We start from the raw sequence: 26524 nt of genomic DNA, 5'->3' as shown, positions 1-26524 counted from the left end.
GACCCCTTTCAAACCCATAGGGGCCTGGTCTAGGCTAGCTGATGAAAGTTGCAGGCGAGAATTTCAGCATCGCTTGCAGCTGGGGTTGGCATCGTCCCCCACTCCTCTGGATGTCGAGGGGAAATGGGCGATGTTTAGGACTGTGGCTCATGTAACTGCAATGGCAGTTTTGGGCACACGGTCCAGACCTCCTCAGAAACCCTGGCTGACGGAGGAGGTGTTCAGGCTGGCTGAGAAAAAGCGACAGGCCCACTCTCATCGTCTACAGCATCCCACGTCAGAGAATGAGGAGGCTTACCGCTGCCTTCGCTTGGAGGTTCGGAGAGCCATGAGGCGCTGCAAGGATGGTTGGTGGTCGCGGGTTGCTGAGGAGATGGAGTCTGCCTCAGTGGCCCACGATCACAAATCGCTCTTTAATTCTATCAAAAAAGTTACTTGCAGCGCCACGCCTATTACCATCATTAGGGGAAAGAACGGTGATCCAATCTCCGCCCCCAGAAACAGGTTTACTGATTTGCTGAGCATTTCTGTGAGGTCCTGGGGGAGGGGAAGTCCCTGAGCCTGGAAAACATTGTGGGACAAAGTGTGGATGACCCTCCTGGGGCTGCGGTGCCACAAATATTGAAGGAAGAAGTCACTCCCTGTGGGTGGCTGGCTGAGGTGCCATCTTTGGAGGAAGTACTGAAGGCGATCCAGAGCCTGAGGCCAGGAAAGGCACCGGGCAGAGATGATCTCCCCAGTGAAATGCTGAGGGAGGGTGGTGTTTGTGAACAGACTGCCCTACATGACATCATAACAACAGTCTGGACCGCTGGGCGGGTTCCGCAGGATTGGAAGGATGCCCTGGTGGTCCCTCTCTAAAAAGGGGGACCGCTCAGATTGTAATAACTATAGGGGCATCTCACTCCTCAGTGTGCCGGGAAAGGTCCTGGCAAGGATTATTCAACATCGCCTTGCCAGGCACGCTGAGGAGAGACTTCATGAGCCCCAGTGTGGTTTCAGGAAGGGGCGGTCTTGCACAGATGCCATATTCTCTGTCCGTCTGCTACAGCAGAGGTGTAGGGAATTCCAGCAAGACCTACATCTCTGCTTTATTGACCTGGTCAAGGCCTATGATACCATCAGTAGGCCTGGGCTCTGGGTTGTTCTTCGTGCTTTCGGAGTCCCAGACCCACTGCTCGCGATCATTAAGGACCTTCATGATGGCGAGCGGGCCCGGGTAAAACTACGTGGTCGGGAGTCGGAGCCATTCCCTGTTCACCTTGGAGTGCGACAGGGATGTCCTCTGACTCCCACATTATTTAATATCTATTTCGACCATGTGGTTCGTGAAGCCTTCGATGGCTGTACTGGAGGAATTTCCATCTGGTACATATATAATGGGAGGTTGATCGATGCCCGGGTGTGCTCCCTATTGGTCAACCACATTATGTATGCTGATGATCTGGTGATTGCTGCTCACTCAGAGGAGGTGTTGGAGGCGCTGCTGATGAACATGGAGCTTGCCACTAAGAGATGGGGCCTTACCATCAGCCCAACCAAAACTAAGCACCTTCCTGGGTATTATGTACCATCGGACACTACACCCCCACAGCTCCCAATTGGTGATGGGGCAGTTGTGGAGAGAGTGGAGTGTTTTCCATACCTGGGAAGTGTGCTTATGACCAGCTCCGGTTTGACAGCAGAGGTCTCACTCCGAATCAGTCGAGCGGCATTATTTTTTCATCGGTTGCGTAACGCTGTGTGGAAGCTACCCGGTTTGTCGCGCCGCACAAAGCTTCAAGTATTCTCGGCCATGGTCATTCCCTCCCTTCTCTATGCTTGCGAAACGTGGACCCCCCTAATGGAACATCATCGCTGGCTAGAAACATTTAGGCTGGCCTGCCTAAGATCCATCCTGGGTTTAACCAGGCTGGATTGTGTGAGGAGCTCACAAATCTTTGAAAGATGTGGACAAAGTCCCATCGGTGAGCTCCTCCGGCAGGCAAGGTTGCGTTGGCTGGGTCATGTAGCCCGCATGTCCGGCCACCGCATGCCTAAACAGTTTTTGTTCGGCTGGATAGAGGGGGCTAAGCGGGCACAGCACGGGCTGGAGAAGAGATGGAGTGATGTGGTACAGGAGGATGTGGAGCTGAGTGACGATGACTGGTACCAGCAGTGTCAAGATCGGCCTCTTTGGAGGAGGCTTGTGAAGGATGCTGCTGGCCAGTTGGAGGAAGTCGCCCTCCAACAACAACGGAGGGCAGAGGAGCGACGCTCACAACAACCAGCAGAGCGCAGGGTGGCTAAAGCACAGCAAGTTGGTACAGTAGGGGGCACAGGTGGTGCATCAGCCAGTCATCTCAGTCATTCGACCCGTGTCACCGGTTGAATCTGTCCCGTGACCTCCTGCCAGCGGGCGTTCGACACTTCACGTGGCCTTAACGTGCACATAGCCTGGCACAAGCGTCGTGGTGACGTCACCGCCTCTTAGTGGCGAATGGCGGTTGATTGATTGATTGATATATACATATATATACTGCTTTGAAGTAAATACATTAAATTCATGAATTTATCTTCCTTTAATGACTGTTAATAAATGTTAATTAATAAATAAAAAAATATTAATAAATAAATAAATTTCACATCCAATTTCTACAGTACATACCATTAAATAGTGTTAAACCACTGAAGGTACCACACAAATATATTCTACGAGATGAAACACAGTATGGGACCAAAGGATGCAAAAACTCATGAAATATTAAAACAAATTCCTGTGTAGCTGTATGACTCAGATTGTGTTTGCTGAATGTCCGGTTCTAATGCATGAGCATCCAGCAACTGTTATATGTGTTAGAGAGGCCTATCCCACTGTACAGTATGTGCCACAGATTGAGAGGTTCAAAGTTTCAATGATTTGTTAAAAAATAAACAGCATTTGGTCTTCCCCTGAAGCTCCTCAAACTCCATCTAAAGAGGATTGATCCATGCAGCAGAGCCCTCTGGCCCCTCCCCTGTCAGATGTGTTCTGGGGCTATCACTACACACATCTCTCATCTTTAGTTTCTCATACAATTGCTGGAGTCCAGCCATTCCAGTTCTCCAGCGACACAATGATACCCATATCGAATTTGTCCTCTGCTGCTCTGCTAATGGTATTGACATCAGGGTGAGAAGTGTAATTTGAATGAAGAATGGGCCCTGACAGCTCTGCACAGACAGTGCAACCGTGAATTGGATCCAACTGAGGCTTAAAAGATTGACCTAAAATGTTTAGAATAGAATCTGTGAAATAGTTTTATGTTCAATGTTCATATGCATGCATATTATTATACAACGTAACATGTCAATAATCAACAACATGCTGCAGCAACATTGTGCTAGAATCTGCAAAAAGTTCTTACTAGTCAGAAGACACCACAAATGATGCATGTATAGCAGAATTATAATGATACAAAAATTAATAATTACATTTTGGTAACACTGACAACTGAGAAACCCAAACTCTTGCATTAAAATGCAATGCCACACCAGATCCACTGACATCTACTAATCCCCTACACATTATGGCACTTCACCCAAACACTCAAGAGCAAAGCATATTGTCACGGTATATGGGGCAAGTTGTCACAATGGAACCTGCCACTAAACCAGTGGTGTAGATTTCTTGTGAATATTAGGGGGAAGTGTTCATCACAACCACCAAAATAAAATAATGCCTCTCTTTCAACCTACACCTGCATTAAACACCATATTATAGTCTTATTAGCTAAATCCAAAAAGTAAAACAATTATGAAGCATATAACGATTCATGAAACAACAGAAATTGTAATAGAAAAATCTCAAATCATTGTTTTAGCCAAAAAGTATTTTGTTTTTATATTTATTTTAGTACTTGTATAATTTAATGACATTTAAAACACGTGTGACAATCTGCCCCATAAAATATATGACAGCATGGCCTGAACAGATTTGATCAGATGATCAGATATTTGTCCTAAGAACACATTTAAACCATTTTGGGGGAAAAACACAACAGCCACGAGAAGAAAGATTGTGCATACTGCAATCATAACAAAAACTTCTGTTTTTCTAATGCATAAAATATGCAAATAATGCAAATTGCATGAAAAACTCTCCTTTCCAAGTACAACACAAAACTACTGTGTTCTTGCAGCACATCATGCATGTACATATTGCACATATGAGGATGAGTAATTCACCTTATCTAGATGTATCTAATTAGGTTCATTGTTACTATTGCTCATACTTGGTTTTAGTCCTCATTATTTTCTGTTCAAAGTTCTTTGATTACATATTGTCTTCCATAATTGATGCCTTTTGATTCAAAGCAACTTCAGAATGTGAAGGGGCTTGGGGCAAAACTGCCCCTGAAATTCGATGTGATTGTGGTTGCAAAAAATGCCCCCATAATTAATATTTCTGATTTGTATTAATTTAATCGAATATACTTGTAAATGCTTTATTCCAAACCTAGTTAAACAAAATATAACATGAAATATTATTTGATTTAATTGTATTGGGGTGGAATACTTTGCTGTACTGTTACTGTAGAAATAATTCTGTTAATTTGTTTCTATTACATGTTTACATGTTTACTTTATTTGTACTCTTGTTGTTTCTCTTTATATGATTTATGTTACACTACTGCATTGCTTTGTCAATCCAAAATGTACAGTTATAAGCTGAACTGAACTGAGCATTTGTAAACTATTGCATGTTTACTGAACAGGTGCATGGCTTGTGTAATACTGGGATTTTGCACGTCTGAATGCGTGATTCTTGACAGAAGTCGCACAGAGGCCAGCGCATCTCATTGGCTGTGTGTCCAGATGACGTCACGCCATCCCAATGCAGCGGAAGCCGAAAGTTTTTTGCAGTTGCAAACTGATCTTTCGTGCGAGTAGGTTCGTGTCGCGTGGAGGAGAAGATGATGATGATGATCACTCGCTTCTTAAAAGGAGACATTTAAGACAGTGAGTCCTGGTAGTTTCAGAGGACTCCGGACATCTTTAGAGACTTTCCCACACTGCCTTGGACTATATTGACGTGTCTCGCGCAATGTGGGAACAGAAAGAATTTGAGAAGCACTGGAGGAATGAGTTTCCCGACGGCGAAGTGCCCGTGATGAGTCTCAGCTCGGTGGAGGACATTGAGGCAGAGCTGGAGAACTGCAAGGCGAATTTGAAGTTGTTACAACAGGCTTTGTCGGAGGAGAAGTTCAAGGTGATTTACCTTCAGACCACCATCGCGCAGAAGAAGAAAGGTTACGACATCGAGAGGTGGTGGAACAAGACAGAGGAGAAGATAGATGTTCCTTCAAAGCCCGATCAAGTAGACGGCACTCAAGCGGCCAGATTAAAACCTCACGGGACAGACAGCAGAGGAGGAGGTGAACCTTTTGGCCGGGACATGCTCAGAGTCAGGAAGACAGGTAAACCCACCCCTGCCCCACCTCGGAAAAAGCCCGATGTTCAGGAAGAATCCGCTCGTGATGTCTCTCGACCGGACAAGTGTGTTGCCGAAAGAAGGAACAGTGAACAGGACAGTGACCACGAGTACGAGGACGTGGAGCTGAACGAAAACTTCCTGCGTATAAATATCGTCAACCCAAAGGTCAAAGCTCGGAGTGTGAATCCCCGTGTCCGTATAAGTCGAGATCTGGACTCTGATGATGGGAGACTGTCTGGACGCAGCACACCTGACAGACGCAGTGACGGATACCTGAGCTCCGACCATAACGACAACTCCTCTGCAGGTAGGACTTAAAAAACAAAACGCTTCCTATAACAGTCTCTTACCATTGGCAAGGTGCCATGGTCTCTTAAGAAGGAATGTAAGCTGTTGGCACTGTATGCTACTTATCAAATATGCGAAAGTGCTAGTTTCGACAGCTAAATTGCACCTTAAATAAGGAATGTGTGTTACAATCAGAAGCTTCCATTGGCCAATCAAGTTGCAGGAGAGTTTGAATTATGTTGTGATTGTCAGTATGGCAATCTTCTTGGACTTAAAGATTCACTCAGTTTTTTTTTTATCATTAAAAGTCATATCAGTAGTAACCTTATAAAAGCTGTTTTATTCTACATAGAGAGGGTTCCCACTTGAGGGCTGCCATGTTAGGATCACGTGACCAGCCGTATTCATTGTTGCATCCAAAACTGTCACCATATGTACTGTATTTAATGAAGGGCACACTTACAATTGAAGTCAGAAGTTTACATACACTTAGGTTGAAGTCACTAAAACTAATTTTGTAACCACTCCACAGATTTAATATTATCAAACTATAGTTTTGGCAAGTTGATCTACTTTGTGCATGACACGAGTATTTTTCCAAGAATTGTTTACTGATTGTTTCACATTTAATTGACTATATCACAATTACAGTGGATCAGAAGTTTACATACAGTCAAAATTCTACAAACAATACCCCATAATTACAACGTGAAAGAAGTTTGTTTGAAATATTTGCAAATTTATAAAAAAATTAAATAAATAAATAATCACATGTACATAAGTAAATAAGGCTGTAACATAACAAACTGTGGAAAAAGTGAAGCACTGTGAATACTTTCTGGATTTAAGCAGCTTGGAAAATTCCAGAAAATTATGTCAAGCCTTTAGACAATTAACTTCCGATAGGAGGTGTACTGAATTGGAGGTGTACCTGTCAATGTATTTTAAGGCCTACCTTCAAACTCTGTGCCTCTTTGCTTGACATCATGGGAAAATCAAAAGAAATCAGCCAAGAAAAAGAAGGAAAAAACATTGTTGGCCTCCACAAGTCTGGTTCATCCTTGGGAGCAATTTACAAATGCCTGAAGGTAACATGTTCATCTGTACAATAATATGCAAGTATAAACACCATGGGTCCACACAGCCATCATACAGCTCAAGAAGGAGACGCATTCTGTCTCATGGAGATGAACGTAATTCAAATCAATCCCAGAACAACAGCAAAGGACCTTGTGAAGATGCTGGAGGAAACAGTTAGACGAGTATCTATATCCACAGTAAAACGAGTCCTATATTGACATAACCTGAAATGCTGCTCAACAAGGAAGAAGCCACTGCACCAAAACACCATAAAAAAGCCAGACTACAGTTTGCAAGTGGACATGGAGACAAAGATCTTACATTTTGGAGAAATGTCCAAGAGTCTAATGAAACAAATATTGAACTGTTTGGCCATAATGACCATCGTTATGTTTGGAGGAATTAAGGTGAGTCTTGGGAACCGAAGAACATTATCTGAGCCGTGAAGCGTGGGGGTGGCTGTATTGTGGGGTTGCTTTGCTGCAGGAGCGACTGGTGCACTTCACAAAATAGATGGCATCATGAGGAAGGAAAATTATGTGGATATATTGAAGCTATAGGGCTGGGGCGGTATGGATTTTTTCTAACCTAAAAAATAAAACTTCTAAAAGCAAGATATTCCCGCGGTATAGCGGTAAACCGCATTAAATACATTACATTGGATCAGAGATGTCATCACACTACATCACATCAGAAGTCGCTTTTGATAGACAGACTTTAAATACTGTCACCTACATCCGAAGAAAAAAAACGAGCACAATTTTAAATAGTCAAATTTTCATCAAGCAGTAATTTGGCATGAACTAATCACTGTATAGATTTCCTTATTTAAGATTATTCTCAGATACATTCGCATTGAAGATGGGTCAGACATGATTTTGACCACTTTATTAAGTTTTGTTTTGTAGAAAGCCTTTCTAAACTAAAAATTTCGTTTTGTATAAATTGTATCTTAATTTTAATCACTGTTTCATTAACTAATTGCCTGGAATTAATAAATAAGAAGCAAATATAGCAGACATATAATCAGCAGCAGGACGTGGAAGTGCCGATGCGATCTCTTGCGCGTGAGCTCTCTCATAAATGAACCGAAACTCGGCGGCTAGGCCTACTGCCTCACAGACATGAGAAATAAATAGAAATCTTAAAATGCATTTTAAACAAAATTCAAAACAAAATGATAAAATTTTAGGCTACAGTAGCCTAGTAGTCAGGTTTGCCGATGTGCGTTACTATTTATTTATTTATTTTTATCCCTGTGCGCCAATCGGAAACGGACTTCACTGCTGATATTCTGGGGATACAACATAGCCAATAGGCTATAGCCTACTAGGGACTTTAGCCTTTAAAATATATTTGCTGCATTGGATCAGTCTCCTTTCTAGAACAGCCAAGAGCTTTCTAGCCTCGCGGCAGCAGCGCCTTGCATCGCTCAGACCTTAAAACAGTCAGCGCCGCGGATGCGGTTTTGAAAATTTATCAAAACACGTTGGTGCGGACAGATGAGTTTTGTGATGCGGTTGCGGATTAAATAATAATAGCCCATCCGCGCATCTCTAATACAAATGGAATGTTATTATGTGTCATGGAACATTGCGCTCCCCAACTCGCGAAAGGTCGGATTTGCTCCATATTTTGATAAGTTTTGTTTAGAAAACCTTGAATCCATGTAGGCTAATATCATTAGACATAATCCATATCATTAGAATCAATGAATCCATGTCATTAGACACAACGTGCACACATGTGCAGGCCAATGTTTTTTTTGTTTTTCACGTGACCGCGGTATTGCGGTAATGCGGTAACCGTCCCAGCCCTAATTGAAGCAACATCTCAAGACTTCAGCCATGAAGTTAAAGCGCGGTCGGAAATGGGTCTTCCAAATGGACAATGACCCCAAGCATACCTCCAAAGTTGTGGCAAAATGGCGTAAGGACAACAAAGTCAATGTATTGGAGTAGGGATGCACCGATCCAATATCTGGATCAGTATTGGTTCCGACGAGCCCGATCCAAACCAGATACTGTGTGTTAGTCATATTCGTTAAAAAATTAGATAAAAGAACCATTAAAACACAATTAAAGTAGTTCATATGACTCAAGCATTTTATTCAAAGCCACTTGAAGATATGCAATAGCTTTGTGAATCAGAAAAGGCTGTGTTTAATAATTACATTTTTAATATGCATGCGTAGCTCCTGCTTGTCAGTGAATGTTACTGCTCTGTTTACAGTGAGCACTGATGTCAGTGAGGGAGAAAGAGAGTGCGAGAGACCGGTGCATCCAACTAAATTTGAAATAGTGTGTAGTAAGAGGTTTGTGTTTCTTTACACATTAAAGAGCACATCCAATGAAACTGAAACTGATTATGCAAAAAAACAACACTAGTATCGGATCGGGATCGGTATCGGTACCCGCCGATACTGAGATTTCCAATGTCAAAATCGGATCAGAAGAGGAAAAAGTGGTATCAGTGCATCCATATTGGAGTGGCCATCATAAAGCCCTGACCTCAATCTGACAGAAAATGTGTGTGCAGAACTGAAAAAGCATGTGCGAGCAAGGAGGCCTACAAACCTGACTCGGTTACACCAGTTCTGTCTGGAGGAATGGGCCAAAATTCCAGGAACTTATTGTGAGAAACTATTGGAAGGCTACCCAAAACATTCGACCCAAGTTAAGTTAAACAATTTAAAGGCAATGCAACCAAATACTAACAAAGTGTATGTAAACTTCTGACCCACTGGGAATGTGATGAAAGAAATAAAAGCTGAAATAAATAATTCTTTCTGGTATTATTCTTACATTTCACATTCTTAAAATAAAGTAGTGATACTAACTGACCCAAGCCAGGGAATGTTTTCTATGATTAAATGTGAGGAATTGTGAAACTGATTTTAAATGTACATTATATGGCTAAGGTTTATGTAATCTTCTGACTTCAACTGTATCTGCCGGCAAAACAGTATGTTCTTTTAGGTTTGCACGTGAGTACAATGAATAGATTTCAGACATATTTCATACGGGTGCGTGGCCATTGTCTCGTGCCCCGAATATATGACGTAAGAAAAACAACCGCGAAAACTATCTGCTCAGGTTTTGTTAAACAAGCACCATTAAAGCACAAGAAACAATTATCTTAGTATATGGACACTTACAGTTGAGAAGAGCCGTCCGACTCACGATTTGCCTTTCTTTTAAATCCAGTGTTTTGAACTTGACATCTCCTCAGTTCTTGAGGGAAGTGTCCAGTCGATCCGCACCTCAGGATCTCACACGAAATAGTAAGTCATCAGGGTACTTCTCACTTACTGCTTCATGAATACTGTGGACTAGAGCTGCATGATTCTGGATAAATTCAGAATCACCATTTTTTTTTTATTACTTAGAATAAAGATCACGGTTCTCTCACAATTCTGAAGAAAAATGCTTATTTCAGTGATTTACCAAACCTTGACAAGAGTATTAAACAAAGTAACATGTCATTTACTAGAGGTTCTGAGAGAATGTTCTCTGCTTCAATCTATGCAAAAATGCAATAAATTCCACAAGAGGGTGCAATGAAAACATTACAAACTAAACAGCACCTTGTGATTATTGGAAAAAAAATCCTGTTAAAAAAACGGCATAATAAATACATTTTTTTGACCTGTTTCTCACATGATAAGTAGAAAGCTAAACGAGCAGAAAAAGCTTCATTAACAGTTCTATGTTAACATTGTATTGCACTTATGCAATACATATATGCAATAAAACACTGTTATTTTACAAACTTTAAAAAAAAATATATATATTAACAACTTAAATAAAAACGATGAGGCCTTCAGTGTTTCTTTGAATGCCTATATCGGACAGCATGCAGCTTATATACATTTAGAGATTGCACAAATCTAACATTTTGAAGAATTTGTCTCGTCTGCTTATACATTAATGGTTGTGTTTGCTTTAATATCTCATCAAGACAGTGCAGATTTAATCCCGTCTGTTTATACTTGTAATTCATTAACAGCTGTGTTTACAATAAGATCACCTAAAGAGGGGTGTTTTGATTAAAAACAGGGCTTGGTCTCGTGCGTCAAATTTAAATTCAAGAAGCATTTTTTAAAATGTATGATATACTTTATATGTTATCTACAAAACACATTTTTTGGAAGGAAATGTCTTGTTGATGAGAGAGTCAACAGAGAATGGCCAGACTGTTTCGAACTGACAAAGTCTACAGTAACTCCGATAACTGCTCTGTACAATTGTGGTGAGAAGAATATAATCTCAGAATGCTGTTCTGAGATGTGGGTTGGCACTGTTTTAGCGGCTCGAGGGGGACCTACACAATATTAGACAGGTGGTTTTAATGTTGTGGCTGATCATTGTATATGTGCATTTATGTATACTGTATATACAAAACCCTCAGGCAATAAGAAGCTTCTTATTTTGGTTAATACTTAATATAGTGCATTCAACATAGTAATGGGGCCAAATCTCTGTCATTTCAAAATTAGAGTCCCTTTTGTATTTTGGGCTTGTTTATAATTAAAAGTCCCGCGTTATGCACTATATCTTTATTCTTTCTGGTTATAATTGGGATTTTGGATGAACAATAAACAGCATTTTGGAAAAATTAAAAAACTTTAGGTGAATTAGTTATCAGCCTTTTCCACCACTTTAGTTATCGATATCTACAAAATCCACTGTCGGTCGACCTCTAAGAAGAATGTTTTTCTCTAGTAGAACATGCTAGAGTTTTTGTCCCCATCTGGTCATTACAACTCTTGAATCTTTTTCCAGTCATTCCACTACCGAGTGCTCTCTGACTTTCTGTCAGTTTTAAAAGAACCACACAATTCACTATTTGTGTGTGTACAGGGTGGTTAAAGGGAAATTACACTTATAGGGTCAATGCTGACTTTGTGAATTACAAGAATTCAGGCACTTATTAATGTGAGGTTGACTTTCCTTTGGAAGTAATATCTGTAAGGGAGGCTTTGATATAGTTTAGTACTTACTGACCTAATTGCCTGTCATATGTTTCTAAAGCCTCTGTGGGCTATTGTTTAAGTTGAACAGTTTCCTGCTAAGGAACATGGTACAAAGCATTCTTATTCTAATCTCAAGTTTGAAAGCTTTGTCCAGCTTCAATGTTGATGAGATCATATTCATTATGTGGTGCTAACTTTACATTTCATGTATATACCAGATTAGAGACAGGTCTGACTCAGTTCTTAAGTAGCCAAGACTCTTACAGCACAGTCTGCTTACTGTCATGAGCTCCTACAACTTAGTCAAACGTTTCCTTGTACAGTTGCCTGCGTCGAGTTTCTACACTTCATCGCACAGAAGGATGCATCTGGACCAAAAAAAGATGTGGTTTGGCTGTGCAAAGCACCTTCAGTCTGTTAGATTTCCTCTCTGATGTTTTACTTTCAAGGTCTCTCTTGCTCCTAGCCCGCAGGAAGAACAGATTTTGAAAGCACAAAGTTCAGCACACTTTACTAGAGTAAATTTATCTTCAGGCCACCTCTTTTTCACAAGCACTTTCCATACACGACGCAACTGCTTAAGCTCAGTAGAAAGTGTAAACGTAGGATATCCCATCCCATGATAGCTAATAAAACTAAGAAATTTAACTAAATAAAATAGTTTACATTTCTCCAAGACTGTTTTATTCCTCCATAACATAGTTTAATGACAAATGTGTTCTTAAATGTCTTAAATATGGATAGAGATTTTTTATAAAAAAAAAATGTATTGCAAGAATTTCAAATATACAATAAAACAATGCACCAAAACATTTAGCTTTGTGTATAAAGAATTTGGCCAGTGTAATTATGCAATTTATAATATACTCCTGGTCTTTGTCATCCATGATAATCCCAAACAGTAGCCTATACACTATATAGGGAATAGGGAGTTGCTGTATGTCTGATTGCTTAATGACATGCAGCAGCTGCTAAAAGATAAATATTATCTTGCGCATTGTATGCCGTAATCAGTCATGTAACAAAGCGGCTGATGTATCATGAACACATGCGCTGCTGCTTCGATCCGTAGAGCCATCTGCCACCTTTTGTTATTTAACGTTTTTATAATGACTGTAAAGGACAGGATTCACACAGAAATAATATAAACATGAAGAAAAGAGAGTGTAACAATGCTACAAAACCTGTCAAACTCATTTCAGCACCAAAGTAGATGAACAGGGTCATCAAACTATAACATAGACCTATGTTATAGTTCTGTTCACCAGAGATCAGACATGGTTGTCAGATGTTAACTGCACTGAAGATGATGCAGATCATTCATTTTTATTACCATAACTAGTCTTTCCAGTGGTGCTTTAATTATCAAAGGTACAAATATGTTTTTGTAAGTTCAAATTATCAGGAATGTCACTTTTATTAACAGAAAATAAACACCTTTGCTTAATGTGCAACTGATTCTCAGCCGGGCTCTCTCTCCCTTTCGGTGAACTGGACTGTCTTTCATCTCCACCGACTCTCACTGTTAACATGGAAATGGTAATTAGTAGGGATGCACCGAAATGAAAATTCTGGGCCGAAACCGAAAATCCAGGATGCTCTTGGCTGAAAACCGAAACCAAAATTTTTAGCTATTAAAAAAAAAAAAAAATGTTTATAATTGTATTAATTTTATACTTTTTCATTAATTTCATGAATTGAATGAATCTGAATTGAAAAACTACAAACTAATAAAATAAATCACACTTTTATGGAAAGTAACACACCAATATTGGACAAAAAATATATTAAATCTATATTAAATATTATTATTCTTTCAGTTCTGTAAAAATCTAATTTTACAGATTTTATTAACAATTATCCAAATAATGTGAAGTTTTAGAAAACTATTATATGCACAACAACAGTAATGAACTTAGCTAGCATCTTTGAAAAAGTTTAAATATGCAACAGCAATTTTAATTAAAACATCAGGCAGAACACAGAATGGCAGAGGGCCTCTATTCCACTAATCTATATATAACTATAATATATAATTATATATATAGATCAGTGCTCTATTCTGTTTATGTAAACGCATGTACACTTTAAGTGAAAATGATTGTGCAAAACAACAGTGAAAAACAGCAGTAATTGAACTAAATCCAACCTCAACTGTAAACGACAGATGTATCCTCAAGTGAAGAACAAGTGTAATGTCATTGCTATTCACATCATATTGGGCCGCTTTCTATTTAAGTACAAGTGACAGGTTTCTCTTCAAGAACAAAAGTTGCTAAACTTTCTGACAGTCTCTCCTGTCAGAAAGCTCATCAAGAACATGAGATGCTGCACTGAACAGTCTCTCACTCTCTGTGCTGGTGCTTGGGCAGATAAATACCTGTGCGCAATCCGCGCAAGCAAATGAAAGCGGTCTTTGTTTATGCGACCGTAGTCAAGGGGATTGTAGCTTCTGGCGTAGTTCAGCTAGATACGTCTCAAGTTGTGGTGTAGCTGCGCTAGTTGTGGCACTGCTGTGGATCGGGGCGCTTTCCTGTAGAATCTCTTGCTGTACTCTGTATATATATATCTTGAAAGTTCTGCTGAACAAACACTGCAGATCGCAAATGTGATGTCCTTATCAGAAACTTTGAGGAATTTCCACACCGCTGACATGATCGGCCTTTGTTTGGTAGTGCCGTTGTGGAATTATCTAACAGCCGTGATAAGGGCTAGATCGATCCAGATTGAAATCAGAGCACTGAGGGGCGTGGTGAGGAGGTATATATTTTCGGCCTTTTTTCTCTTTCGGCCGAAAACGTTCGGCGGCCGAAATTTCGGTGCATCCCTAGTAATTAGTCACAATTAATCTCGGGTGGATGTCCTTACCGCTTTCCCTCTCCCCAGACAGGCGCTTGACCACATCCTCACCTCCACATTAACTTTGTCAACTTTTTGGAGTACTTGCATATTGATGGCTTCAAAGCTTATAGACATGGATTAAAAGCCACAAAACTCCAATTTCGATTTCATGGGGTCTTGAGAATGACAATTGTTCTAAATCCAATGCCACATTCAGCATGCAAATATTTTAAATAATTGAACTGATGCCAGTGTGCAGTAGAAAATCTCATCAGTGTTTGATTTATGGGTGAAGAAGTCACTCCTATGAAGAACTCATATTCAGAATAATTGAAATTATGAAGCATGTAGAGTATGTGAAACTATGCAAGGAATGAATTAGTGTAACAAATGGATGTTGATAGACTTGTTTGAGTTGCATTCTCACAAACTCAATTTTCCATGTTTTCCCTTTCATTTGTTCCTTTTGTGGAATCTTTTGTCTGTTGAGGTGTTCCTACGGAGCTGTTTGGGGAAGAGTATACTATACACTGTCTACCAAGCCTGTGCATGCACTTGTGTATTTGTTTAAGACCTGGGATTTGACAGCATCTAGAGTCAGTGTGCATGTTTACATGCACACCAATATGCGGATAACTCCCAAAAATCAGCTTGTTTAAAAAATCAGACAAAGCAATAAAACGACTCGGTTACTAACGTAACCTCGGTTCCCTGAGAGGAGGGAACGAGTATTGCGTAAGTAGCTTACGCTATGGGAAAACTCCGTTTCTCGAGAAATATTGAAGTCTTTATGTAAAACGCATTGCAGCTGCACAGCAGACAGCAATGAGCGAGGCAGCTCGGTCATTGGCTGTGCTGCGGCAACTTGCTCGAACCAATGGCGGGGCGACTCTGAACGCTTCGCGCTCGCGCGCTCAGAGCCCGCCAAGATGGGCGTGGCTAGGGCTATATATTAGGCGCCCCGTCATGAGAGTTCTTTAGGTTCAATCGACTGAAGCGAACTGACGAAGCACAAGCACGGCAGCTTACGCAATACTCGTTCCCTCCTCTCAGGGAACCGAGGTTACGTTAGTAACCGAGTCGTTCCCTCTCGAGAGTTCTCTCCTATTGCGTAAGTAGCTTACTCTATGGGAACACCATGCAAAACGCCGTGCATGCTGACTTCGCTCTATAAAGCCAGAGGCAGATGCCTGAGCCTTAAAGCAAAGTGATTATTCAACGAGCTGGCCAACGGCGAGCTATATAATGGGATAATACAGAGTGCCTTTGCCCCAAGGTGGCCCATGGTGGGGCGCTCATTGTAAAAACATAACCACATATCTTATGTACTGATTTTTTCTACTTACTGATATGCATAAAAAACCCTCTAAGTCAGTCAGAGACAGAGATTATAAGGGAGGAGATAATGCTCAGCAAATACATACTCCAGTTCATACTACAGTCAGGCTGATAGAATGTTGGAATGCCATGAGGGGACCTGTAGGTTATAAAACCTGATAAATGTCGAAGGCGAGGCCCAGCCTGCCGCCGCACAAATATCTTCAATGGGTATCCCACTCGACCACGCCCACGAGGAGGCCATGCTCCTCGTAGAGTGAGCTCTGACGCCTAAGGGGCATTGAAGGCCCTTGGCTTCATATGCCAGCGCTATAGCATCCACTATCCAGCGCAATATTCTTTTCTTTGAAACTGCGAGACCTTTAGTGCGGCCGCCAAAGCATACGAATAATTGTTCCATCTGTCTGAACGGGGCAGAACGTTCCAAATATACTCTGAGCGCCCTGACCGGGCAGAGTAAATTAGCGTCGCTTTCGTCTGCTGGAGACGATAGCGCTGCCAGAGATATAACCTGTACTCTGAAGGGTGTGGAGAGCACTTTAGGAATATACCCGTGCTTTGGCCTAAGGACAACTCTGCAGTCGTTAGGTCCAAATTCCAGGCAAGCAGTGCTTGATGACAGCGCGTGCAGGTCGCCCACTCTCTTGACTGAGGCGAGCGCCAGCAAGAGCGCAGTTTTGAGCGAGAGCTGTTTAAGGTGCACGGTTTGGAGAGGTTCGAACGGGGCACTCTTGAGTGCGTCCAGGACCTTGGCCAGGTCCCAGATCGGCACCGAGGGGGGGCGAGGAGGGTTCATCCTCCTAGCGCCTCTTAGGAAACTAATGATTAGGTCGTTTTTCCCTAATGAGCGTCCCTTGTCAGGATTGTGTGACGCCGCTATGGCAGCCACATAGACGTTGAGCGTGGAGGGTGTGCGGCAGGAGCACTGCACATTTCACTTCCCTGATCCGACTGATGACCTGAGGTAGCATCGCGATCGGGGGAAAAGCATACAAGGGGCGGTTCGGCCAGACTTGGGCGAGCGCGTCCCTGCTTTTTGAGAAGAAAAGAGGGCAGTGCGCATTTTCCCTGGAGGCAAAGAGGTCGACTTCTGCCTCGCCAAAGGTTTGCCATAACCACTGAGCTGTCAGGGGGTGGAGAGACCATTCCCCTGGGAGAACTTTGTCTCTGGACAGCATGTCCGCTCCCTGGTTCAGGACGCCTGGCACATGCGCTGCTCTCAGTGAGCGCAGGTTGTGCTGTGACCATAAGATGAGCTCCCTGGCCATAGAGTGCAGGGAGCTCGACCTGAGTCCACCCTGGCGATTTATATACGATACTACCATCATGTTGTCCGTTCGGACCAGGACGTGTTCGTTTTTCAGGTACAGAAGCAGGGCTCTGAGAGCCAAGGCGACCGCTTTCATTTCCAGACAGTTTATATGTAGGCACTTTTCCGGGTTTGACCAAAAGCCGGAGACAGGCCTGCCCTCGTAAAGGGCCCCCCATCCTATTTTGGAGGCATCTGTCGTGATCATTTTTCTCCGTGTGTTCACGCCCAGACTCACGCCGGTTTGATACCAGTCGACGGCTTTCCAGGGCGTCAGGGCTTTTATACAGCCGTGATTCACTCTGATTAAAAAATGGCCCGAGCGCCACGCGTGAGTGGGGACACGGCTCTTGAGCCAGCGTTGGAGAGGACGCATGTGCAACAATCCTAGCTGGAGTACAGCTGATGCCGAGGCCATGAGACCGAGCATCCTTTGAAATCGTTTGACGGGGGCGTGCGTGCCCGCTCTGAATGATGTTGCAAGGCGCCGAATAGCGGCCAGCGCTCTGATGAGAGGCGCGCCGTCATCTGCACTGAGTCTAGCACTATTTCCAGAAAAGAGATATTTTGGCTGGGGGATAGCACGCTCTTTGCAAAATTGATTCTCAGACCCAGGCATTCTAGATGGCTGATAATCCAAGATCTGTGCGTTGTTAACTGACTCTCTGATTGTGCTATGATTAGCCAATCATCGAGGTAATTCAGTATTCGCACTCCCTGCCGTCTCAGGGGGGAAAGTGCTGCGTCCATACATTTCGTGAATGTACGGGGGGCCAATGATAGGCCGAATGGTAGTACTGTGTACTGGTATGACTGACCCTCGAAAGCGAATCTCAGAAAAGGCCTGTGATGAGGCGCTATCGGAATGTGAATGTGTCCTACGCAATAGGAGAGACCTCTCGAGAGGGAACCACATTTACATGAGATTTGGAATAATTGAGTTATCCTCCGCTTTTGATGTCAAACCGTGATGAGTCATGTGCTCAACACTTGCGTACATTGTATAAGCCGGTAAGAATGCTGGTAAAGGTGTTTACATGAAATGTTAAAATATACCTTTGTTGATCGTTTTATTCTTAAGCCATTTGTGACCTTAATCTGATAAAGGAATGCCATTTAACACGTTTGCATGACCAGGCACATTGTCGACTTATTAAGCATTACTGGTGTAAGAACTAGAGATGAGCATTTTTAAGTAGTCGAGTACTCTCACCCAGGAAAAACGAGTACCGATTACTCGTAAATTAATATGCAAGTTAAAAAGGACACGTATAACATGTAAGTGATTCTTATATTTTTGTTTTAAAAATTTAATTGACAATATGCATAAAACAAAAAAGATTTTAAAATAACAGTAAAAAACATTTGCACTCACCCGGAGCTTGCATAGAAACCAATAATGACGGCATGAAGATAATGCACATACATAAACTTTACATAAGGGCTATCACATTTTTATAATTTTACATGTTATTATTCAGAATAACAAGAGCTGAACGTTGGCTTTTTATAGAATTCATTCTGCCTGTCTTAAGAGATTTCACGCAGACATACACAAATTGTGGTCTGATAAGCTTACGAGTTCACTTTGCATTTTTTCCAACAACATGTATCCAACGTGGCCCCCCAACGTACCAATTGTTACTGCGGGATTTGGTGAAAGATTCAGATGGGAAACGGTGTAATTCAGCACTGCTCACAGCAGGGAAATGCAGATAGCAAAATTAATTTGCGATATTCGAGTGGGGTTTTTAATACTCGAGTAGCTGGTGCAGAACGAGTACTCAATTACTTGATTACTCAAGCACCTAATTCGTAAGAACATTCATGTAAACTTGCTTCAGTGTCTTACGGCAAAGTATTCTTGGGGTGTCCTTATTGCGGATCGCTCCGCGCATGTGGTCCTCGGCTGACGCATGCGTCTGCTATTGACTGTATTAAAAGAGTATCAAAAAGTTGTAGCAGGCATGCGTCAAACGCGTTTGTATTTGCACGTGTTCGGAAAGGCAATGCAGTCGACCGTTTACCTGGTCCTTTGCGGTATGAACGCTTGATGTTCTTTTTTTTGTTTTTTTGTGGGTTCAAAGCATTAAAAAAACACTGATATTAGAAAAATTTACCAGACTGATATCACACAAGAACCTGTCTACATCCATTGGCTTGAGGTTGTCTACACTAGACGTCTGGACACAAACGTTCTAAAACATTGAATTTGTGTAGTATTGCGTGAAAAGAAGTGTAAATGTAAAATGAACCAAAACTAATGTTGACCAAAAAAGAGAGACCTATTTAATTATTTAGGAATATTTTTATATTTTAAACATTATTTTTCACATCATGTCATTCATAAAGTTTTTAAAACCTTAACCTCTTCCCAATCCTGTAAAATTAGCCTAAAACGCCTAATCAAGGCATACCCAAAGTAAATTTAAAGCTGTTCTTGAACCGTTTGGAGTACATGCATGGTTTTGGTCACATTTGAAAGGGGACACTCTGAAGTTTTTACTGTAAGTGCTACTGATTTTGAGTAATAGAAGTTTGAACACAATGAAATAGAAGTTTGTTTTTCCGCCTGAAATTTTTTTTTGCATACAGATGCCTGCAGATGACTATAACTTGTAGCTATTAGCTTGAGAACACAATGGGATCACAGCATGAATCCTTACCTAGTCCAAGTTCAAATGTTATAACAATACCATAAAAAATGAATATTTTACACATGTTTTTCTAAGGGTACACCCAGGCGTTTTACAAAAGTGCCTTTTGGATACTCCAAAAGGACCCTTTGGTAACCTAGGACAAAAAGGCTACTACTTTTGAACGCTTCAACGTACAGTCATAATTTTGGGCTCTAATGAAAGATGACACTTAGAGCTATCATATTCCATATCCAGATCCACTATTAGTTTTGCTGACACAGAGTAACTGATGCATAAACACATTAGAGTGCCTTTTCCCTTCTTGAAACTAAATGTTGTGCTTATAAAAGAGTCAAAACTAGTGCTATGGTGGACAATTTGTTTATATAAAAAATACACAACAAACTATTTACATGACTTTTTACACAAAGTATTTACAAACCATTATAAAATTGTACATGTTTCTAGCAACATGCCAGTCATTGTAGCAGTCACATTTGGGTACAAAGCACAAAGGCACATCACAGGAAGAGTACTTCACTGGTGTCTTTGCATGACACTGCCTGCACTTCAGACGACCAGCGGTGCAAGATTTGGTGATGTGCAACGGCCTGTGATGTGCTCTTCGTGGAGCAGGAGATACGGGTCTGGCTGTGGAGTGAGACCCCAACTCTGCCAGCTCCTCAGCAAGGGTCTCTCTGAAAGCCCTCCTCTCTTGATGAGGTGCTGTCCTGCTGCTCCACTTTATGTGGCCCGCATCCGGCTCCCAATCGCTATCTGATTCAGTGAGAATAAATAAATGTAATTTACAAAGCTAGATACAACTTTTCCATCTTTTCTGTATTCTATATATATATATATATATATATATATATATATATATATATAGTTTTTCTTTTCGACTGTGTAAATATGTATTATTGTATGTATATTTACTGTAAATACTGTATACTTTGCCAATGTACTATGGAACAAATAGATGGGCCTACACCTCCCCCATGAATTCAGCATTGTAACAAATAGATGGGCCTACCCTCCCCCACCTCCCCGCATTGTAACAAATAGACTCTCAAACACAACATATATTCTTATTTTCAACTTATATTTATTGATTTATTTATATATATATATATTTCAGTCCATTTATATATATATATATATATATATATATATATATATATATATATATATATATATATATATATATAAATACATATTTACAGTAAATATACAAAACATCTATATAGCATGTCAATAGATCTGAAACAAACAATGAACTAAAACCTCACACACGCACAATACAAATACAAAAAACACGCACAAACGGTTCAAACACTCACTGAGGAAACACACGACAAAGGGTAATTACAAAATGTGTATTCATTATTCAAACTAAAGCTTATTTATGCGGAATATACAGTAATATATGTTATAAAACACAAGAAAACACTTACTTGTCCAGAGCAATGTCTCATCTCTCCATAAACATTTCCTCTGCCTCTGAATTATCCGTATTGTTTTCAGAAATTTCATCTCCAAACTCTTAATTTAACCTTCTTATATCACATCCTGGGGTGAAAATCCTGTTTTTCGCGTCCGTTTCACCATATTTAAATCGCCAAATGTGTAAACAGTTCCAAAACAGCTTTCCAATACTTTTACGCACAGACGCACAAAACACTGGGTAATGGCAAGGCAATTTTGCGCACACACATTACAGAACCATGCTCTAATCGTCCCACTAAAGCCGCATATCACTGTTTTCAGAATTTCATTGGCTATACGATGTGTCAGTCATTTCCACTCTTCGATGTAATTGGTTTGATCAGTAAACAAAGGAAAGTGGGTATGCCCTTACATTCGACACAGACTGTGGTTGGGTATTGAAGGCTTTGGACAGGACATGGAAGCTCCTATTGGGTCAAATGAGGTGTCAATCGAAAGGTCAGAGTGTGTGCTTCCATTTTGATACCGGATATAGGAAATGTTTACATCTGAACTGAAGTTATTACCGATAATATGTGAAAGATTAGGTACAGCTGCCAGGTGCTTTGAAATGATGCAACAAGAGTCTGTGGATATTTATTGATGTAATAATTTGATTTGGACTAAACATTTTACTTGATTTGATCGTTTGGACATTTGATAATGAAACAACACCGTTTTTGTCGGGAAGTTATGGATCAGTTGAATACTATGAGGCTTCATAGGTGAGTTGCCTAAATTTTGTTATTGGTTGTTTATATGTTGGTGGTCTGACAAAGATATAGATTGTACCTGCTGTTGTGATGGTATCTTAAAATGGTTTATATCAATAGAAAATCAAGAAATGTAGCTTTCCAAAGATATGTGGCATGTGTACCAATGTACACACAGCAGTTTTGTTTATCGCATACTTTTATTTTGTACATTTAAGGGCCCGTCCGCGGGCTGTCTCAGTCCATAAAGTTAAAAGAAAATCAGTGTTTTTTCCTATTTTATTATTTGATTTATATATTTAAAGTTAAATATGTAAAAATGACTTCTTTATGACAATTAATCTTCACAGCCCTAAAACAGACAATTAATTGTCAATATCTCAATTATTTTGTTTGACAATTAATCATCAGCCAAATTTCATAATCGTGACAGCCCTACCCAGAACTGTCCAAATAAAATGACTAGTGCATACTTGAGAGTTTCAAAATAAAGAACAAACAAGACTTGTGCAAAAACTGAAAATAAACCATGAGATGTCATTCCCGGATCCTTTAAATAAGACTCTGTGTCAACAACTTTTCTCAAAGGACATCAAACATTTACCTGAAGTGAATTTTTTTTTATTGCCAGGGTAGTATAATAGAACATATACAAGTATACTTGTATATGAAATGTTTTAAAAATAAAGTACATTAACCTGAAGTGACTTATCTTGACTGGTACCATTTTCTTAGGTAATGGACCTCCAAATTATGGGATAACTTTCTGATGTTGCCATAATAAGTGTCTTGGCATGTTAATGGCAAATTCAAACCCTTTCCTGGTTCCACACGAGTAGAGGGCAGGATGTGAACAGTTTTGTGTGTGTGTGTGTGTGTGTGTGTGTGTGTGGACTACTGGGGTATGGTGTATGTGAGCTTGCAACATTTCACATTCATTAGCGTCACTTTTTCTCTGCAGCAAAAACCTGCAAACTAACTAAAGCATGAGACCCTTCCCGCAAAGCTCAAGACTTATTCACATTTCCTGCTGTTTCATGCTACAGATTCACACCTTCATTCAATACACCTCAATGCAGTTATTGTAGTATTAACCGCTCTGCTGTGCTGTCCTCAGAGACTTGTCCTCTTCAACTGCAGAAACATAATTGTGGCTCCTCACTTAAGGCCAACAGAGCACCAACTAAATGATAGTAATTTAATGCCTGTCTGTTATGGATAAGTATTCGGGAAACCCATTCTGCTGAAATTGGATGCTGCTTTATTGATTTAGTGTAGGAATCCTGTGCAATTGAGACAGCTTTATGTAGTCTTAGCTCAGTATCTTTATATAGGTTTTATAGTGGTTTACTTGAGCGCAATGCATTCGAAATTATCGTGATTCGATATAACACTTTAATGACAAAGTATTGCAGAAAATTGTTTATTTTTGATTTTTTTTTTTTGTGCAAAATGCACATTATTTCTCATCAAAATAAAGTTCTTTAATACACAATATAAATCTTCAAAGATTTTCTCATATACAGTGTGTACGGAAAGTATTCAGACCCCCTTAAATTTTTCACTCTTTGTTATATTGCAGCCATTTGCTAAAATCATTTAAGTTCATTTTTTTTCCTCATTATTGTACACACAGCACCCCATATTGACAGAAAAACACAGAATTGTTGAAATTTTTGCACATTTATTAAAAACTGAAATATCACATGGTCCTAAGTATTCAGACCCTTTGTTCAGTATTTAGTAGAAGCACCCTTTTGATCTAATACAGCCATGAGTCTTTTTGGGAAAGATGCAACAAGTTTTTCACATCTGGATTTGGGTATCCTCTGCCATTCCTCCTTGCAGATCCTCTCCAGTTCTGTCAGGTTGGATGGTAAATGTTGGTGGACAGCCATTTTCAGGTCTCTCCAGAGATGCTCAATTGGGTTTAAGTCAGGGCTCTGGCTGGGCCATTCAAGAACAGTCACGGAGTTGTTGTGAAGCCACTCCTTCGTTATTTTAGCGGTGTGCTTAGGGTCATTGTCTTGTTGGAAGGTGAACCTTTGGCCCAGTCTGAGGTCCAGAGCACTCTGGAGAAGGTTTTCATCCAGGATATCCCGTACTTGGCCGCATTCATCTTCCCCTTGATTGCAACCAGTCGTCCTGTCCCTGCAGCTGAAAAACACCCCCACAGCATGATGCTGCCACCACCATGCTTCACTGTTGAGACTGTATTGGACAGGTGATGAGCAGTGCCTGGTTTTCTCCACACATACCGCTTAGAATTAAGGCCAAAAAGTTCTATCTTGGTCTCATCAGACCAGAGAATCTTATTTATCACTATCTTGGAGTCCTTCAGGTGTTTTTTCATGTGTCTTGCACTGAGGAGAGGCTTCCGTTGGGCCACTCTGCCATAAAGCCCCAACTGGTGGATGGCTGCAGTGATGGTTGACTTACTACAACTTTCTCCCATCTCCCAACTGCATCTCTGGAGCTCAGCCACAGTGATCTTTGGGTTCTTCTTTACCTCTCTCACCAAGGCTCTTCTCCCCCGATAGCTCAGTTTGGCCAGACGGCCAGCTCTATGAAGGGTTCTGGTCATCCCAAACGTCTTCCATTTAAGGATTATGGAGGCCACTGTGCTCTTATGAACCTTAAGGGCAGCAGAAATTTTTTTGTAACCTTGGCCAGATCTGTGCCTTGCCTTGTCTCTGAGCTCTTCAGGCAGTTCCTTTGACCTCATGATTCTCATTTGCTCTGACATGCACTGTGAGCTGTAAGGTCTTATATAGACAGGTGTGTGGCTTTCCTAATCAAGTTCAGTCAGTATAATAAAACACAGCTGGACTCAATTGAAGGTGTAGAACCATCTCAAGGATGATCAGAAGAAATGGACAGCACCTGAGTTAAATATATGAGTGTCACAGCAAAGGGTCTGAATACTTAGGACCATGTGATATTTCAGTTTTTCTTTTTTAATAAATGTGCAAAAATGTCAACAATTCTGTGTTTTTCTGTCAATATGGGGTGCTGTGTGTACAATAATGAGGAAAAAAAATGAACTTAAATGATTTTAGCAAATGGCTGCAATATAACAAAGAGTGAAAAATTTAAGGGGGTCTGAATACTTTCCGTACCCACTGTACATTTTACTATAAGAAAAGATCACAAACAAAAGAGCCTTCAAAAATAGTGGATTACATTCAGGCTGATCAGGTGCAGAACAAGCAATAGAGCTCAACAGAACCAGTCCTGAAAAAGTATGCGAAAGTGTATATAATTATTTTTTAAATAGATTTTTTTATAATTTGTTTGTCTTTATTATTATAATCATATTTTAACTTTTTAAAATTATAAAAATAATACTTTCAATCAATTTTATTATTTCTTGAAACTGTATATATAATAATGATATGAGCAGTCAATATTTGAAATTTATGAAGTAATAAAATTAAGTTAACATTCAATGTATAACAAGCGCTATAATGGCTTACATGCATCTCACAGACAGAGAAGTCTCTTTTATTTTTTTGTGATTTGGAATTAAAATGTAACTTCTTTTTACATTAACTGATTGTAAAGAACAAAGAAAATTAAAAGGCAGATTATTCAATGATTGTGGAGAGCGGGATTTCATCTTTGGATACTAGGGCAGTAGGGGTAAAATCTTTCCATGTCAGGGAGAGCTGCCGCGAAGACCCGTCACCGCCACATCTAGCTCTCACTTGACTTGACACAGTTCTTTGCATCTCCATCTCGATGCTTCACAGTTAGATGCGTCTCCCTCTCAATGCATCGCTGTTCTTTGCGTCTCCCTCTCAATGCGTCACCGTTCTTTGCTTCTCCCTCTCTATCCTTTACAGCTATTTGCGTCTCCCTCTTGATGCATCACTGTTCTTTGCGTCTCCCTCTCGACGAGTCACCCTTCTTTGCGTCTCCCTCTCAATCAGTCACAGTTATTTGTGTCTCTCTCTCGATGCATCACAGTTAGTTGCATCTCCCTCTCGATGCGTCACCATTCTTTGTGTCTCCCTCTCGATGCGTCATAGTTATTTGCATCTCCTTCTCGATGCGTCACCGCTCTTTGCATCTCGCTGTCTATCTGGACACACAGCTTTTTGCTGGAATGGGTTGGGCTTAAGAGTAAAATTAGTCTTTACTCTCTGCCCCATTAATATTTTACTCTTCAGCAGCCTCAGTTTGAATCTTTAGGTTCAAGTACAAGTATTTTTATTGTGTGGCTCTTTTTCCTGATTTTGCAGCAGAAAATGACAATTTGCTATGTCTTTTCTCAAATTTTGTGGCATTTTTTGGGGTTGTTTTTCAGTATAAACTGACAAATCATCATTATATACCTCTGTAATAGTACACAATAACTGAATATTCAGTTAACAATTTTTTTTAATTACACACAAAAAT

General features: G+C 40.6%; 1 protein-coding gene across 1 annotated transcript in view; it reads left to right on the top strand.

Annotated features, from left to right (window-relative positions):
- The first annotated feature begins 4897 nt into the window (after positions 1-4897).
- LOC127643319 (active breakpoint cluster region-related protein-like) overlaps positions 4898-26524 on the top strand; it is a 212727-nt gene continuing 191100 nt past the window's right edge. The window contains exon 1 of the mRNA XM_052126007.1: positions 4898-5762. Within this exon, the coding sequence (XP_051981967.1) occupies positions 5066-5762 (697 nt within the window). The 5' untranslated portion in view covers positions 4898-5065. The remainder of the gene's footprint in view (positions 5763-26524) is intronic.

This window comes from Xyrauchen texanus, chromosome 4 (genome assembly GCF_025860055.1).
Source record: "Xyrauchen texanus isolate HMW12.3.18 chromosome 4, RBS_HiC_50CHRs, whole genome shotgun sequence".
NCBI lineage: Eukaryota > Metazoa > Chordata > Actinopteri > Cypriniformes > Catostomidae > Xyrauchen > Xyrauchen texanus.
The sequence above is the reverse complement of the archived record's forward strand: the minus strand, read 5'-3'. Positions and strand labels throughout refer to the sequence as shown.